At 42.7% G+C, this 17,360-nt stretch overlaps 1 protein-coding gene across 1 annotated transcript in view; it reads left to right on the top strand.

Moving 5' to 3' along the window:
• The window catches only part of LOC136858414 (sialin), a 442,086-nt gene that overhangs the window by 406,537 nt on the left and 18,189 nt on the right, over positions 1 to 17,360 (top strand). The window contains exons 8-9 of the mRNA XM_067137938.2: positions 4,595 to 4,727; positions 9,658 to 9,813. Coding sequence (XP_066994039.2) covers positions 4,595 to 4,727; positions 9,658 to 9,813 — 289 coding nt within the window. The remainder of the gene's footprint in view (positions 1 to 4,594; positions 4,728 to 9,657; positions 9,814 to 17,360) is intronic.

The following is a 17,360-nucleotide window of genomic DNA, read 5'->3' as shown; positions in this document are numbered from 1 at the left end:
TTACTTTAATAAACGTGGTATCCCTATTCTTAACCAAAATAACTGCAAAATTAAGACAGAATAAAAAGACATTTATCAAAAACAATATAAAAAAGTCATGTGTCAAAAAAGTTACGGATTATATATCATTATCAGTACTGATCTAAAACCTTAATACTAAAATCACTGTACACAATTACAGCACTTCAGGCATCCAATAACGGTGTAAACGTGAATGGAGTATGTGTTTATTATTTGTGAGGAACATTCCTACAGTACTTTCATTCGTAGTTTGCTTTACAGTACATTACAATAATCTTCTCCAAATTTTCCACAGTCAGGCTGTGTCTTTTGTCTCTTAAAATCATTTTGAAAGCAGAAAGAGAGCGCTCCATACTCACAGGTGTTAGAGGGGCATAGGGAAATTTACCTACATTTTTCAATTCGATTTCACTTGGTAAGTCTACCTTTTCCCCGTCCATTACTTGATGTACCCTTTTCAGCACTGAATAACCTGGGTTCTTCTGCAGTACACTAGACCACTTGTCTCTTATTCTATCCCCTACCTTGCCTCTAGCAGTTTGTATGTTATTCTCAGCTTCCTCAATTACAGAAAATTGCTGTTTGAGACTGTTTCCTTTTTCCTCCATTTTTGTAATGGTGACTGGAAGAAATGAAAAAATTTGCCTGAATACACGCAATGTCTCTCTGAACACTGGAACAATCATTTAACAGCTTTTTGACAGACAACACACATGAAGAGTTGTCCGTTAAAGGCAAATTGTCTATCACAGTCATGATTTCATGAAGATGTTCTGCATAACACTGGGCAGCTTCCATCCAGGAACCCCAGCGGTTATGATTGGCTGCGGTGGAAGGGGAATAGAGGGGAGTTTCTCTCAAAAGATGGCTATTCTTGATGGAGCCTTACAGAACACTTTCTTCATTGTTGAAATGAGAGTATTTACTGCAGGAAACTCGGCCCTAACTATTTCTGCGAGTCTATGGAAGGCATGGGCCATGCAAGTAACATGAATTAAAGAAGGATAGAAAGTTTTGAGGAGAGGTGCAGTGGCAATCATGTAGGAAGCAGCATCGGAGACAAGGAGAAGGACTTTAGAATCATCAACACTCCCAGGATACAACAATTGCAACCCCTTGTTGATGAAGTATGCAATGCTTTGACTATTGACTTTCTCAAGCTGTTTAGAGCAAAGAACGTGAGCGGTAGATGCCTAATTGGGTTCCAGTTTTTCTACTATAAGGTTAGCAATGTACCTGCCCACAGAGTCGGTGGGTTCGTCCACACACAACCATATGCAAGACTCCCCAATATCCTCCCTGATTGACAAAATGACCCCATTGTAACAAATATCTAAGTAGTTTTTCTTTAATGTAGATGCTGATGGGATGTGCTGCTTGGTGTATTTCTGTAAAAAAATCTCTGAAAACCGGATTATGCACAGCATTCCAGGGGATATTTGCTGCAACTAGGGCTCTACACATATCAGCATAGAAACCATTATGGGTTGAGGGAGATATAGTTTATGTGAGCAGAGTCTGTCTAATGTTACTTTTCATAGCTGCTTTCGCTCTGTGATTGGCAGTATCTGCATGCTGCTGAAGGTGGCATTTGTCTCATGTGAAATCTAAAACACAATAAAGTGATGTCAATTAGAGACTAAGATGAGGAGTAGAAAAGGTGAGCTATTGAATAAAATTTGTAATTTTTAACTATTTAAATTAAGCCATTATTACTCTAAAGTTAATAAAGAACATGAACACTATAATCACCGAAGGGCCTTGGCTTTCAATAACGGTTGCTGCCCAGCTCATGGCCTGCAGATATTGGGTGGCAAGTGGTCAGCACGATACATCCTTCAGCCGTATTGCCTTCCTTCCGTATTGCCTTGCCTCCGTGACCCCTTCCCACTGTAGCTTCTCAATTGTCCTCACGATGCTGGGTCAACACCGTTCCCGACCTCATAGATTTCTAAATTACTGCCGGTACTGGAAATCGAACCCAGGTCGCCTGAGCTAGCTCTCTACAATTAATTAGAGGAGCCAATATCAAAACCTTAGTTATAGACTAATATGAAATTTAAGATATATGCACATACCTGTTTATTGCAGTACTGACAGAAAATAATCTTGCCATTAAAAGTCATCCCAGGAAATTGTACAAGCCGTTGTTGTATAAGCGCACTCTTACATGATTTCGTTTTAGGCATGATGAACTATATTCACTTAAACGGATGTTCTTTCACTGGCGACTTGACACAGTATGTCCCTTCTTACTACCTGCTCCTTGTTCTTCCTAGATAATCCTCCCCCTCTCCCCGTCACTCGACACAGTACGTCCTTTACTACCTGCTCGTTGTTCTTCTGAGCTAACCCTCCACCTCCACCCTTCACTCAGCTTTCCTTCGGTGACAGTTGTCTGGGAAGACCACATTTCTGTGAAAATTCAACCCTCTGCTGTTCTGCTCGTTCCAGGGATGTCCATTGTGTGATTATAAAAATCACAGAAGTTGAATTTTATTTTATAGGCTCTAAAGGTCCAAATAGGTATTGTAGGACACTATAAAACTCTATTCATTTAAGGGATTTATCATGAAACGTCAACATATTTTTAACAAATCATGTTATTTCGTAAGGAACGAAATATGCATTTGCCTTAAAATCCCAGGTCTAGTAATGACTGATAGATGCTATGAAATGAGAATGGAGAGTGTTGTTGGAATGAAAAATGACAGGGAAAACCGGAGTATCCGGAGAAAAACCTGCCCCGCCTCCTCTTTGTCCAGCAAAAATCTCACACGGAGTGATCGGGATTTGAACCACGGTATCCAGCGGTGAGAGGCCGACGCCCTGCCGTCTGAGCCACGGAGGCTCTTCTGTTTATTAGTATTATTTTTAATTTCATAATTAATTATATGTCATTATTAGGAACCTTAAGACTCTGTAGTTTGTACAATGTAGCACATATAAGATGGTTTGGCATAACAGCAGGCTTCATAGCCTGAACCACGCCATATAAAATAAGCCAATAAATAACGGGGTCCACTCAGCCTCGGAAGGTCAACTGAGTAAGGGGAGGGATTCGATTCCCACCTCAGCCATACACGAAGTGGTTTTCCGTGGTTTCCTACTTCCCCTCCAGGCAAATGCAGGGATGGTACCTAATTTAAGGCCACGGCCGCTTCCTTCCCTCTTCCTTGTTTATCCTTTCCAATCTGGTACTGGTTCTCCTTCCAAGTTGTATCCCCGGCCCATAGTGTCATGCTATAGGACACTGCCCTTGAGGCCGTAGAGGTGGGATCCCACGCTAAGTCCGAGGGGAAAACCAACCCTGGAAGGTAAACGGATTTAAGAAGGAAATATGAAAGAGGCATCTCATTCGGTTTACTGGCGTTGTAAAGAACGCACTATTATTATTATTATTATTATTATTATTATTATTATTATTATTATTATATTTCTTTTGCTATGAGTTTAACATCGGTGACGGTGGATAGTAAATGCATAGGATTGAGAAGGAAGCAGCCACAGCCATGGCATTAATTTAAGTACAGCCTCAGCATTTGCCTGGTGTAAATATGGGAAACCACGCAGAACGATCTTCTGGGCTGCCCATGGTGGGATTCGAACCCACTATCTCCCGATGCAAACTTACAGGAGCATGACCCAAACTGCACTATCATATTGCTCAGTATATTATTCTTATTCGAATTCTTATTCTACGAACGCTTAATCCTTAATGATATTAACTACCATGTCGAAGTATTTCATCGTCTAACAAAGCTTGTGGTCTCGGAGAATAAATAACTCTACATCCGAGACGGAATTCATACAGCTCTCCATGTAAGAAATAAAATTGTTGAAAAAGGCTTCATTCAGGCAAATAAGTAATGTCTTAAGTACACTTCTAGAAATAAAACAATATCTATTCATATATTATTCAATGCATTGCCTACCCTCATTGGAGGGCCTGCCTAACAAGGGCTGCACGAGGCTAGCAATAGCCACACATAATTATTTAAGTTACATTAATAGCACTCAGACTTCAAGATACTTCGGGGCCGGGCTAAGTGGCACAGACGGTTGGGGCGTTGGCCTTCTGGCCCAACTTGGCAGGTTCGATCCTGGCTCAGTCCGGTGGTATTTGAAGGTAATGAAATACGTCAGCCTCGTGTCGGTAGATTTACTGGCACGTAAAAAAACTCATGTGGGACTATATTCCGGCACCTCGGCATCTCTGAAAAACGTAAAAGTTATTAGTGGGACATAAAACAATAACATTATTAGTATTATTATTATTATTATTATTATTATTATTATTATTATTATTATTATTATTATTATTATTATTATTATTATTATTAAGATACTTCAGGACGATGACAGAAATCGGGATTTTAACTAATACTTTTTTTTATCAGTTATCTGAGCCGATTGCATCCCGTTCAAGTCCATTGAAACATACTTAATATAAGGAACAATTTAAAACATGTTAGGAAATATCACTTTTATGAATTCTTAGTTGAATGAGTAGTTGCTCTCTGATGATATTCTTGTAAATTTGTTCGTATTTAAATATGCGTTCTGTATACAGGATCGTATTCTCTCCGTGTTGCCACATCTGGGTCACTTCATGGCTGCCATCTTGTTTGGAATGGTGGTGGACCACGCACGGGCCAACGATATTGTCTCCACAACTACCTCCCGCAAATTTCTCGTCTACCTCTGTGAGTATTTAATTACCAGCCGCATTAATACTGAGAAAGTTTGAGAAGTTAGCAGGAAAACAATGCTTCATAAAACCATACTGTGGGCAGGAAAGAAACTAACCTGTCTACTCATATAAGTTAATAGAGAGAACATTATTAATTTGATATGGAACTAGCTTTAAACCGCACAAAATATACATCAGTGAAACATAACAAGAAATAATTGCACACATGTTGTCGAATGTATCCAAATACAATAAAGCATGCAACTTTCACACCAGCAAAGATCTCGACTTTGCGTGAAAGGAAATAGACTAAAATTCAATCTCTCTCGACGTTGTTTCCTGAAATAAACTGACAGCAGTTGACTTGAATATCGTCGCTGCCGGGTCAAAACCTCCTATGTGAAATATTTTAGCTTAGAACTTTGGCCGGTAAGGTTCTGTCATCTAAGGTGGAATATTGTGTGCGTATTGCCAAGGCATTCTCGCTCTTCATAATGTATGTGCTGCGGGTCACTATATATATCCAAAAATATTATCACAAAGGAGGTTTTGTCCCGGTAACGACGATATACTCCTAATAAACGACATGACACTCGGTATCTCAGTTCTACACTTGAATCCTAACTGAATTGGGACGAATAAAAATCATAAAGAACACACAAATGAATCATCAAACATACGACTTCTAAGAACGTGCGTATAAATACAGTATAAGAATAGGTCCCACTAACAACAATCTCCTTGCTAGTCAAATATTACCCCCACCGGATTATTCCTCGGCGGAAATAAACAACACGGAGATCAACGCTCCTAATGCAGCTGAATAATTCTGGAATTTCATTTCCCGAATAAATAAATGACACAATAGCCTTCAACCGGTTCAGGCTCAATCGACGTCGCTGCAAATTTAAATAATACCCAAGGCAAGTCTATCACGAACATACGCGCACACTACGCAGACCATTAACTGAGGAATGTATTCTCTATATCACTGAATCAAATGATTCTCACACCCTAAATTTCGTTTATAGGACAATCAAAGGATGAAATCTTACAATATCTGATTCTCCCAATAATATCTTTGAATGTATCACGAAGATCATAACCGCGTGTACTAGAATTAATATAATCGTGTCAATTAAATTTTATCCAACTTCGTAGCGTAAAGGTTAGCACTATTGGCTGCCGTTCTCGGTGGTCCAGGTTGGATTCCCGGTATTGCTAGAGATTTAAGAATGGCAGGAGGGCTGGTGTGTGGTAAAAATTCTACAAGCAGCTCACCATCATAGGGGTGAGCCTGAAAAGAGCTGCACTATCTCGGGGTGAGGACAGGAATTTACAACTTTGTCGGCTCCATGGCTAAATGGTAAGCGTGCTGGCCTTTTGCCCAGGAGGTCCCGAGTTCGATTCCCGGCTGGGTTGGGGATTTTAACCTGCACCAGGCCTCTTCGGAGGCCACACGCCATTATTGTTATTATGAAATCTTCATTCATTTAAATTAAATCTTAATGACCGAAACTTAGCCGTTGTTAACTCAACCTGACGTAATAAATCAAGAATATTACCGCACTACATTTTTAACATTTCCAAATAATTATTCAAACGGTGACTTGACATCCAATTAACAAATTAATAATCCGCTGCTTTTAAATAGAGATCCTGCCGGTTCATAAATTATTCCTTCATTTGAAGTTATGACAACACTAACAATTTAATACTACAAAAGACATATTTAGATTTCGGGAATTGGGCAAAGACACTATCAGTCTGCGGCCCTTGTAACTCCACGGAGATAGACGTGCGCATCCATACAAACTATTTACAAAACTCTCGATGACCCTGTTCTGACACCGAACATGTGATCCGTCCGGATCTACCACATGCATGCGCATGTATGATGAAATCTGACTGCATGATTGCTCTTATGAATTCATATCACTACTTTACTGAGTTCAATATAAGATCATTTTGATGAAATTATTCCCAAAACATTTATTTTAAACCCTGAGACGTACACCGCATCTCCACAACAAGACAAGATAAAAATAGCAAAGTAAGAACATCCAAATAATTAAATAAAAATCAAGTTAAGCCACTTTGTTTAAAAGAAAAATACAAACAATATGACCTCATGCACCGGTCATTATTTATTTTACAATATTTACAATTAATTAGGATATCACTCTACATCATAATGAAAATTTAGGAAATCATCCTATCAAATTATGCTAACAGATACGCTATCTCTTGGGCGATTACCCAAGTGTACATTATAAAATATATATTTGAGTGCTCATTCTGCTCAGCTTCACCTCCAGCCAGGCTACCCCGTGGTTTTAATGACCACACGTCACTACGGTGGCATCGGCAAGCAAGATGAAAGATCTCTGCCACGGCTCCATATCTGCCAGTCCAAACTGATGGCTTCTTTCATGTGTCTCGTACCCACTCGTAAATATACACAGTTACTATCTGGAGCTGCCTAGATTACACGGCACTGATAAATAATTGCCTGCACTCCGCAACCTGTATGACATGACGTGACATGAGAAGTTACCTTCCCCATTGATATATGGCTCAGAAACTAACAAAAGATATCAATTTTCATGTTCACTTGATGTACCCTTTTAAGTAATCTGTTACCATGATTGTGTAAAATGCTTTGTCATGTTATTACAACCCGCCAGTACCACTTACTAAACTCTAAGTATGTTTATAAATCATTGCAGGTAATAACAAATAAGCTGCAGTTAAGCAGTGTTATTATTTACATGTCAACTATTGATACATCACCCTGTCAACCACTGATTATTTCACAAGTCAGAGTGTCAACTACTGACTCAAATCAGAGCACTGAGAATTTTCATATTTATCCTTTCTTAGCAAACGTAGTGTATTTTTAAATGGAGATTCCCTGGGAGAAAGAATCGAGTATAGGGGGAAGCAAATATGGATGAAATTGTACAAAATGTTTCTTATAGTGTTAACTACCGGTGATTTCCTATTTCTAGAATGCCCGGATCTATGGCTAAATGGTTGGCGTGCTGCCCTTTGGTTACAGGAGTCCCGGGTTCGATTTCCGGCAGTGTCGAGAATTTTAACCATCATTGGTTAATTTCGCTGGCACGGGGGCTGAGTGTATGTGTCATCTTCATCATTTTATCCTCATCAGGACACGCAGGTCGCCTACGGGTATCAAATCAAAAGATCTGCATCTGGCGAGCCGAACTTGTGCTCGGACATTCCCGGTACTAAAAGCCATTTCAGTTTCTAGAATGACCCAATTAGTACACACATATACCGGATCGTCTACCCGACCCTTGCGATTTAGTTTTATGCTAGCCGCCACTTTTATTACAATTCTGAAATACATCGGTCCTTCCTCTAAACCGTGGTAATGTAACAAGATGTGTTGTTAGGGGATAGAATATAGCAGGAATCGTGAGCGCCGCTATTAATTCATTATGGGTAGGCCTACCTCGAATGAACTCGTAAAAGGATAGCAAATACGAAGAACACGTATCTTACAGTAAGCGGTGCACACACAGACCAGGAACAGGTATTGTATAGGCTGGGAACTGCCCTCTTGGATGTTAAGGCTCGCAATAACTCGCTTGGCAGAAGCACGGTAGAAAATCTGATAGTGGACAATGCGCGAGCATACGGAGGTACGAATCTCGCAGAAATGATTCTTAAAAAAAAAAAAAAACATTTCTGTGGGGTGCGGCAAGGTTGCTTACTTAATTGTTTCCACAGACTGATTTGTTTATTTGGCTCTATAAGGGGCCGTTGTTATCGTGCCATAGGCTATAGACATGGGTTGGACCAGAATGAGGAGGTGATGGTCTGTGGCTAGGACACAAACATAAGTGCGGCCAGTATCCAGTATTCGGCAGATAGTGGGTTCGAACCCCACTGTCGGCAGCCCTGAAGATGGTTTTCCGTGGTTTCCCATTTTTTGGTATTGCTTTACGTTGCACCGACACAGATAGGTCTTATGGCGACGATAGGACAGGAAAGGGCTAGGACTGGGAAGGAAGCGGCCGTGGCCTTAATTATGGTACAGCCCCAGCATTTGCCTGGTGTGAAAATGGGAAACCCTGCAGCTATCGAACTGCCGCTTCCTTCCAACTCCTAGGCCTTTCCTGTTCCATCGTCGCCATAAGACCTACCTGTATCGGTGCGACGTAAAGCAACTTGAAAAAAAAAAAAGGACACAAACAACCAGTCAGCTACGTCGTACGTATTAACCAAGTTTCGTGGGACACAAGTAAGACAAAGTGTGCTCCATTGGAATGATAACAACATGCGATGGCAGGTAGGGATATAGCTTCGTCATATAAAGCTAGAAGCTTATTTTCAAAGAAAAGATTTTCCCTCATCTTTCTTTCTTTCTTAATCCATTTACGCTCCAGGGTTGGTTTTACCCATGGACTTGAAGAGGTATCCCACCTCTACCGCCTCAAGGGTAGTGTACTGGAGCGCGAGACGTTGGGCGGTAAAACTTGGGAGGAAGACCAGTACCTCGTCCAGGTGGCATCACCTGCTATGCTGAACTGGGGCCTTGGGATGGGGAGGGGGCAGATTGGAAGGGATATACAAGGAATAGGGTAGGAAGCGGCCATGGCCTTAAGTTAGATACCATCCCGGTATTTGTCTGGAGAAGTGGGAAACCACGGAAAACCACTTCCAGGATGGCTGAGGTGGGAATCCTCAGTTGACCTCCCGAGGCTGAGTGGACACCGTTCCATCCCTCGCACGACTTTTCAAATTTCGTGGCAGAGCCAGGAATCGAACCCGGTCCTCTGGGGGTGACAGGTAATCACACTAATTACTACACCACAGAGGTGGATTTTTCTCCGTCTAAACAGAGTTACTGCGACAGTATTTCAGTTTTATGCTCTATTTTCCTTATAATAGTATGTGTTTTCTTATTTGTGCAGCGCATTTTCCCGTCGGAGCCATCCTCTTTATAGTGGGTTACAGCGGTTGTGATCCATCGGCGCCAGCAGCACTCTTCACGGCAGCGGTGGTTATCAGTGGAGCCACCGCGGCCGGCACATACGCCAGTGCTATCGACGTAGCACCTAACTATGCAGGTCAGTTATAAGAAGAACGTATACTTACATTTCACTCCCAGACTTGTGCTGATGTTGACAAGTAGCTCAATTGATTCGTCACTATTCTCGAGGTTGTATACTGAATCTAAGAAGATATGGTTGGTTGGCATTTAAGAGGCTTTAATGTTAGAGACCCGTGTTGGTAGAATTACTGGTACCGAGCTCGATAGCTGCAGTCGCTTAAGTGCGGCCAGTATCCAGTAATCGGGAGATAGTGGGTTCGAGCCCCACTGTCGGCAGCCCTGAAGATGGTTTTCCGTGGTTTCCCATTTTCACATCAGGCAAATGCCGGGGCTGTATCTTAATTAAGGCCACGGCCGCTTCCTTCCAATTCCTAGGCCTTTCCTATCCCATCGTCGCCATAAGACATATCTGTGTCGGTGCGACGTAAAGCAAAATAGCAAAATAGCAAAAAAAAAAAAAAAAAAAAAGAATTACTGGTAAGTTAAAGTCCTTCACAGAGCGAAAATACTACACCATCTCAAGACTATTCTTCTTCCTAAAACTTTTCCAGTTTATTGGGGTCAGCACTTCATGTGGATTTGGCCCAAATTTTCAGTCGGGTGCTCTTTCTGACGCAAACCCTATGTGAAAAGATGCTTTCACTATTGCGTAGTTCTATGGTATTGTGTATTTTCCCCAGCTGAGATTTGAAGCCAGAACCCTATGAAACTAATACCAATACGTACCCACTTCCATTATAGATATACTGGAAGTGTTTTGTACCACCTTCGGTAGCGAAGACACAGAACTTATTTACTTATCCTACTAGAAGCAGTTTTCCATTGTCTCTCACTTGATATGACTTGATGTTACCTTCCGATGAATTGCACTTTCATCTCTAGTAGCGTAGTTGTCACATTCTTGGCTACTGGTACCGTAGTGAGAGATCGGGGGAGTCCTTTTTTTTTTTTTTTTTGCATCGCCGTACCTTTTTCTTTTGCAAGTTGCTTTACGTCGCACTGACACAGATACGTCTTACGCCGACGATGGGACAGGAAGGGGCTAGGAATGGAAAGGAAGCGGCCGTGACCTTAATTAAGGTACAGCCCCAGCATTTGCCTGGTGTGAAAATGGGGAAACCACGGAAAACGATCTTCAGGGCTGCCGACAGTGGGGTTCGAACCCACTATCTCCCGAATACTGGGCACTGGCCGCACTTAAGCGACTGCAGCTATCGAGGTTGGCCATCGCCGTACCAGTTGGGCACCTGATGTGGTAGTACGCGATGCCATTCCACTCTCGAGTGTGTAACAGTATTACACCTTTTTCAGGTTACCATACGTTTTCTCTTTCAGGTAGTTTATACATTTATTTACTCAATGTTAGTTTCGGCAGACTGAAAAGCCTACTAGTTATAAAAAAATGCAAATCTTGAATAGGCACCAGGTTCCACTTAATCCATTGCTGGCACGTTCACCGGATCAGTCGCCAAGCGAACATGCCTAGTCCATGAAATACCATCCGCGACTATCCGACATTGAAGTCGAACTACTTCCTTCCTGATCCCAATACCATTTAAGCCCCGTGTGTCCCAAATAAGTGTAAACCGAACTGCATTCAATCATCTCAACACTATAAGGGCTAACAAAAAGTTACTGTGTTGAAAAAAGGAAGGTCTGAAGAGTCTACCCAAAGTTCAAACAGCATAGGCGTGCACGTCTATGCTGTGGAGTCAATGGTAGTCTTCTGAGCGGACGCCGGGAGTGCAGGCCTCCTTCAACCAATCGACGGGAAATTGTTCTGGTCGATATTGGAACAGCCAGGGTGTCTTGCACATGCTGAAGAATGGCGGTTGACGTGCGTGTATCCGAAATGTTGGGGTAAAATCGGAGTTTGGAGCGTGCGTAAAATTAATATAGGCCAACGCAGGACTGTGATGTAAAAAGCACATACCGAAAGGTGTAGTTCGTTTTCCCTACTACGCGAGATCAGATATTAATAATAATATAACTAGCAATTTCCCGCTGGCTCCGCCCGCAATGTACAAAGTATGGTGTTGTTCGTTACTATCCTCACGGATGTATTTGCAAAGCTTCGAGTTAATGAATGCAATATTATGTCAACAAAACACTTGAAAATACACTGACTGACAGAGCAAATGCAACACCAAGGAGGAGTGGTTCGAAAGGGAAGAAAGTTGGGGAAAAAACAGAGACGGCACGGACGAATAATTGATGTTTATTTCAAACCGATATGCAGGTTACACAATGCGCACGGCATCGACTCAGTAGGATGTAGGACCACCGCGAGCGGCGATGCACGCAGAAACACGTCGAGGTACAGAGTCAATAAGAGTGCGGATGGTGTCCTGAGGGATGGTTCTCCATTCTCTGTCAACCATTTGTCACAGTTGGTCGTCCGTACGAGGCTGGGGCAGAGTTTGCAAACGGCGTCCAATGAGATCCCACACGTGTTCGATTGGTGAGAGATCCGGAGAGTACGCTGGCCACGGAAGCATCTGTACACCTCGTAGAGCCTGTTGGGAGATGCGAGCAGTGTGTGGGCGGGCATTATCCTGCTGAAACAGAGCATTGGGCAGCCCCTGAAGGTACGGGAGTGCCACCGGCCGCAGCACATGCTGCACGTAGCGGTGGGCATTTAACGTGCCTTGAATACGCACTAGAGGTGACGTGGAATCATACGCAATAGCGCCCCAAACCATGATGCCGCGTTGTCTAGCGGTAGGGCGCTCCACAGTTACTGCCGGATTTGACCTTTCTCCACGCCGACGCCACACTCGTCTGCAGTGACTATCACTGACAGAACAGAAGCGTGACTCATCGGAGAACACGACGTTCCGCCATTCCCTCATCCAAGTCGCTCTAGCCCGGCACCATGCCAGGCGTGCACGTCTATGCTGTGGAGTCAATGGTAGTCTTCTGAGCGGACGCCGGGAGTGCAGGCCTCCTTCAACCAATCGACGGGAAATTGTTCTGGTCGATATTGGAACAGCCAGGGTGTCTTGCACATGCTGAAGAATGGCGGTTGACGTGGCGTGCGGGGCTGCCACCGCTTGGCGGCGGATGCGCCGATCCTCGCGTGCTGACGTCACTCGGGCTGCGCCTGGACCCCTCGCACGTGCCACATGTCCCTGCGCCAACCATCTTCGCCACAGGCGCTGCACCGTGGACACATCCCTATGGGTATCGGCTGCGATTTGACGAAGAGACCAGCCTGCCCTTCTCAGCCCGATCACCATACCCCTCGTAAAGTCGTCTGTCTGCTGGAAATGCCTCCGTTGACGGCGGCCTGGCATTCTTAGCTATACACGTGTCCTGTGGCACACGACAACACGTTCTACAATGACTGTCGGCTGAGAAATCACGGTACGAAGTGGGCCATTCGCCAACGCCGTGTCCCATTTATCGTTCGCTACGTGCGCAGCACAGCGGCGCATTTCACATCATGAGCATACCTCAGTGACGTCAGTCTACCCTGCAATTGGCATAAAGTTCTGACCACTCCTTCTTGGTGTTGCATTTGCTCTGTCAGTCAGTGTACATCACACAAAGAAATTGAATTAAACGTTCCTTGGAACAACACTACGCGCCGAACTGTTAAAAATTCCTTCAAAGATCTTCGTCATGGAGACAAATGTACTCATAACTTTTCTCAGAATCTAGCAATGTAAGTAGTTATTACCTCAAAAGAAAGAGCTAGATTTTTTTTTTGCTAGGGGCTTTACGTCGCACCGACACAGATAGGTCTTATGGCGACGATGGGATAGGAATGGCCTAGGAGTTGGAAGGAAGCAGCCGTGGCCTTAATTAAGGTACAGTCCCGGAATTTGCCTGGTGTGAAAGAACTTGATTTACTGAGTGTTTTGGGGACCAAAACGAACTGCGTACCTCAATTAAAACGAAAGATATGATTGCTTCAATGAGAAAAATGTTGAAGAGATGAGACGTCAAATTGAATGTGCACTCATAACTTTCCTGAGAATCAACCAATTTGAATAGTTAAGAGCTGAAATGAAAGAGCTCGATACACTGAGTGTTCTTAGGTCAAAATGAACTCCGTACTTTAATTAGAACCAACTTCTGAGGAAGGCAGAAGTTTAAGTGATTTATAGTACCTGATGACAAATCTGTGCATGAATAACTTTCAGTTAAAAAAGGAATGAAGGAAATTGACCTGATAGAATGGCCGGACTGACTGACTTGAGTTTTCATTTTTTTTTTAACGTGTAGAAGATAATATCTGTGAGGAAACATGACTAATTGCGTGAAAAATTGTGAAATATTTGAGAATATCTCAGTATTTTAATTCAGGGACGGTCCAAGCCTACCACAAATTATAAAAAGTAGAAATAATGAGTCAAGAAGCATGAAGCAAAACCAAGATGTCCGAGAGTGTCTACGATAAGTAGGCCTACGTCGTAAGAAAACGAGATGGCCGAGCGCCACTAGTAGGTCTCACTGCTCCCGTCTAGCTTAAGGAAAAAGATAAACTCGAAAACAGCAGGAGGATGTAATCGATTCGATGGAGATTGAAAGTAGTGTGATTTCACAACACTCACATGAGCAGAGCCCAGCCAGGAAGAATAAATCTTTCCAAATCTTAACTCTGCGTATACACTTCTTTCTAACTCCCACCCAACACCCACGTGAGGTATATTAGGCCCAAAAGACCTGCGGCAGTGGCTTCTCGACAAATCCTATAAATTTTATTCTTGTTTGTAACTGTAGTACAATATCGATATGATTCAAATGGAGGCGTGTTGATCGTACTGCCTTAGAGTAACTGCTGGCTTCCCGCATGGACATCTGAGTTTCCAATCTCAGTCGATCTTGGGTTATAATTCTCATCTCGTAAATCACGTGGTGTCAGGAAAGGCATCCAGCCTTGAACCCGTAACCAAAATCAAAATGAGCCACAGAGGCTTCAGCAATCCAAAAAATATTTGGGATAAGCTGAAAACTTTAGAAATTCAGGTGACTTCGTGAATGCCAGCGTGATTTCTGGGTGATTTCCGACAAAAGAATAGCGTCACAAAAATGTCGCAAAATTTGGGCTGGGAAGACTTGGGAGAAAAGAGACGAGCTGCTCGACTAAGTGGTATGTTCCGAGCTGTCAGTGGAGAGATGGCGTGGAATGACATCAGTAGACGAATAAGTTTGAGTGGTGTCTTTAAAAGTAGGAAATATCACAATATGAAGATAAAGTTGGAATTCAAGAGGACAAATTGGGGCAAATATTCGTTTATAGGAAGGGGAGTTAGGGATTGGAATAACTTACCAAGGGAGATGTTCAATAAATTTCCACTTTCTTTGCAATCATTTAAGAAAAGGCTAGGGCGACTGCCCTAAGTGCAGATGAATAGTGATTGAGAGTGATCGATTGAATGAATACATTGCTAATGAATTCTTTAATACACGCAAATACCGAGTAGAGGCGCGCGGCTGTGAGCTTGCATCCGGGAGATAGTAGGTTCGAATCCCACTATCGGCAGCCCTGAAGATGGTTTTCCGTGGTTTCCCATTTTCACACCAGGCAAATGCTGGGGCTGTACCTTAATTAAGGCCACGGCCGCATCCTTCCAACTCCTAGGCCTTTTGTATCCTATCGTCACCATAAGGCCTTTCTGTGTCGGTGCGACGTAAGGCCCCTAGCAAAAAAACATACATACATACATTATCATTATAGACTGTTATGCCTTTCAGCGTTCAGTCTGCAAGCCTCTGAGAATTTACTAAACGTCGCCACAATCCTCGATTTGCAACTAGTGTTGTGGCTTCATTTAGTTCTATACCTCTTATCTTTAAATCGTTAGAAACAGAGTCTAACCATCGTCGTCTTGGTCTCCCTCTACTTCTCTTACCCTCCATAACAGAGTCCATTATTCTCCTAGGTAACCTATCCTCCTCCATTCGCCTCACATGACCCCACCACCGAAGCCGGTTTATGCGTACAGCTTCATCCATCGAGTTCATTCCTAAATTAGCCTTTATATCCTCATTCCGAGTTCCCTCCTGCCATTGTTCCCACCTGTTTGTACCAGCAATCATTCTTGCTACTTTCATGTCTGTTACTTCTAACTTATGAATAAGATATCCTGAGTCCACGCAGCTTTCGCTCCCATAAAGCAAAGTTGGTCTGAAAACAGACCGATGTAAAGATAGTTTCGTCTGGGAGCTCACTTCCTTCTTACAGAATACTGCTGATCGCAACTGCGAGCTCACTGCATTAGCTTTACTACACCTTGATTCAATCTCACTTACTATATTACCATCCTGGGAGAACACACAACCTAAATACTTGAAATTATCGACCTGTTCTAGCTTTGTATCACCAATCTGACATTCAATTCTGTTGGATTTCTTACCTACTGACATCAATTTAGTCTTAGAGAGGCTAATTTTCATACCATACTCATTGCACCTATTTTCAAGTTCCAAGATGTTAGACTGCAGGCTTTCGGCACAGTCTGCCATTAAGACCAAGTCGTCAGCATAGGCCAGGCTGCTTACTACATTTCCACCTAACTGAATCCCTCCCTGCCATTTTATACCTTTCAGCATATGATCCATGTATACTACAAACAGCAAAGGTGAAAGATTACAGCCTTGTCTAACTCCTGTAAGTACCCTGAACCAAGAACTCATTCTACCATCAATTCTCACTGAAGCCCAATTGTCAACATAAATGCCTTTGATTGATTTTAATAATCTACCTTTAATTCCATAGTCCCCCAGTATAGCGAACATCTTTTCCCTCGGTAACCTGTCATATGCTTTCTCTAGATCTACGAAACATAAACACAACTGCCTATTCCTCTCGTAGCATTTTTCAATTACCTGGCGCATACTGAAAATCTGATCCTGACAGCCTCTCTGTGGTCTGAAACCACACTGGTTTTCATCCAACTTCCTCTCAACGACTGATCGTACCCTCCCTTCCAAGATGCCAGTGAATACTTTGCCTGGTATACTAATCAATGAGATACCTCGATAGTTGTTGCAATCCTTCCTGTTCCCTTGCTTATAGATAGGTGCAATTACTGCTTTTGTCCAATCTGAAGGTACCTTACCAACACTCCACGCTAATTTGACTACTCTATGAAGCCATTTCATCCCTGCCTTCCCACTATACTTCACCATTTCAGTTCTAATTTCATCTATTCCTGCTGCCTTATGACAATGGAGTTTATTTACTATCCTTTCCACTTCCTCAAGCATAATTTCACCAACATCATTTTCCTCCTCCCCATGAGCTTGACTGTTTGCAACACCACCATGATGACTTCCTTTTACATTGAGAAGATGTTCAAAATATTCCCTCCACCTCTCCAGTGATTCCCTGGGATCTGTTATGAGTTCACCTGAATTACTCAAAACACTGTTCATTTCCTTTTTCCCTCCCTTCCTAAGATTCTTTATTACTGTCCAGAAAGGTTTCCCTGCTGCTTGACCTAGTCTTTCCAGGTTATTACCAAAATCTTCCCATGACTTCTTTTTGGATTCAACAACTATTTGTTTCGCTCTGTTTCTTTCATCTACGTACAAATCCCTGTCTGCCTCGGC

The sequence above is a fragment of the Anabrus simplex genome, chromosome 1, assembly GCF_040414725.1.
Source record: "Anabrus simplex isolate iqAnaSimp1 chromosome 1, ASM4041472v1, whole genome shotgun sequence".
NCBI lineage: Eukaryota > Metazoa > Arthropoda > Insecta > Orthoptera > Tettigoniidae > Anabrus > Anabrus simplex.
Note: the sequence above shows the minus strand (reverse complement) of the source record. Positions and strands in the feature narration are given on the sequence as shown.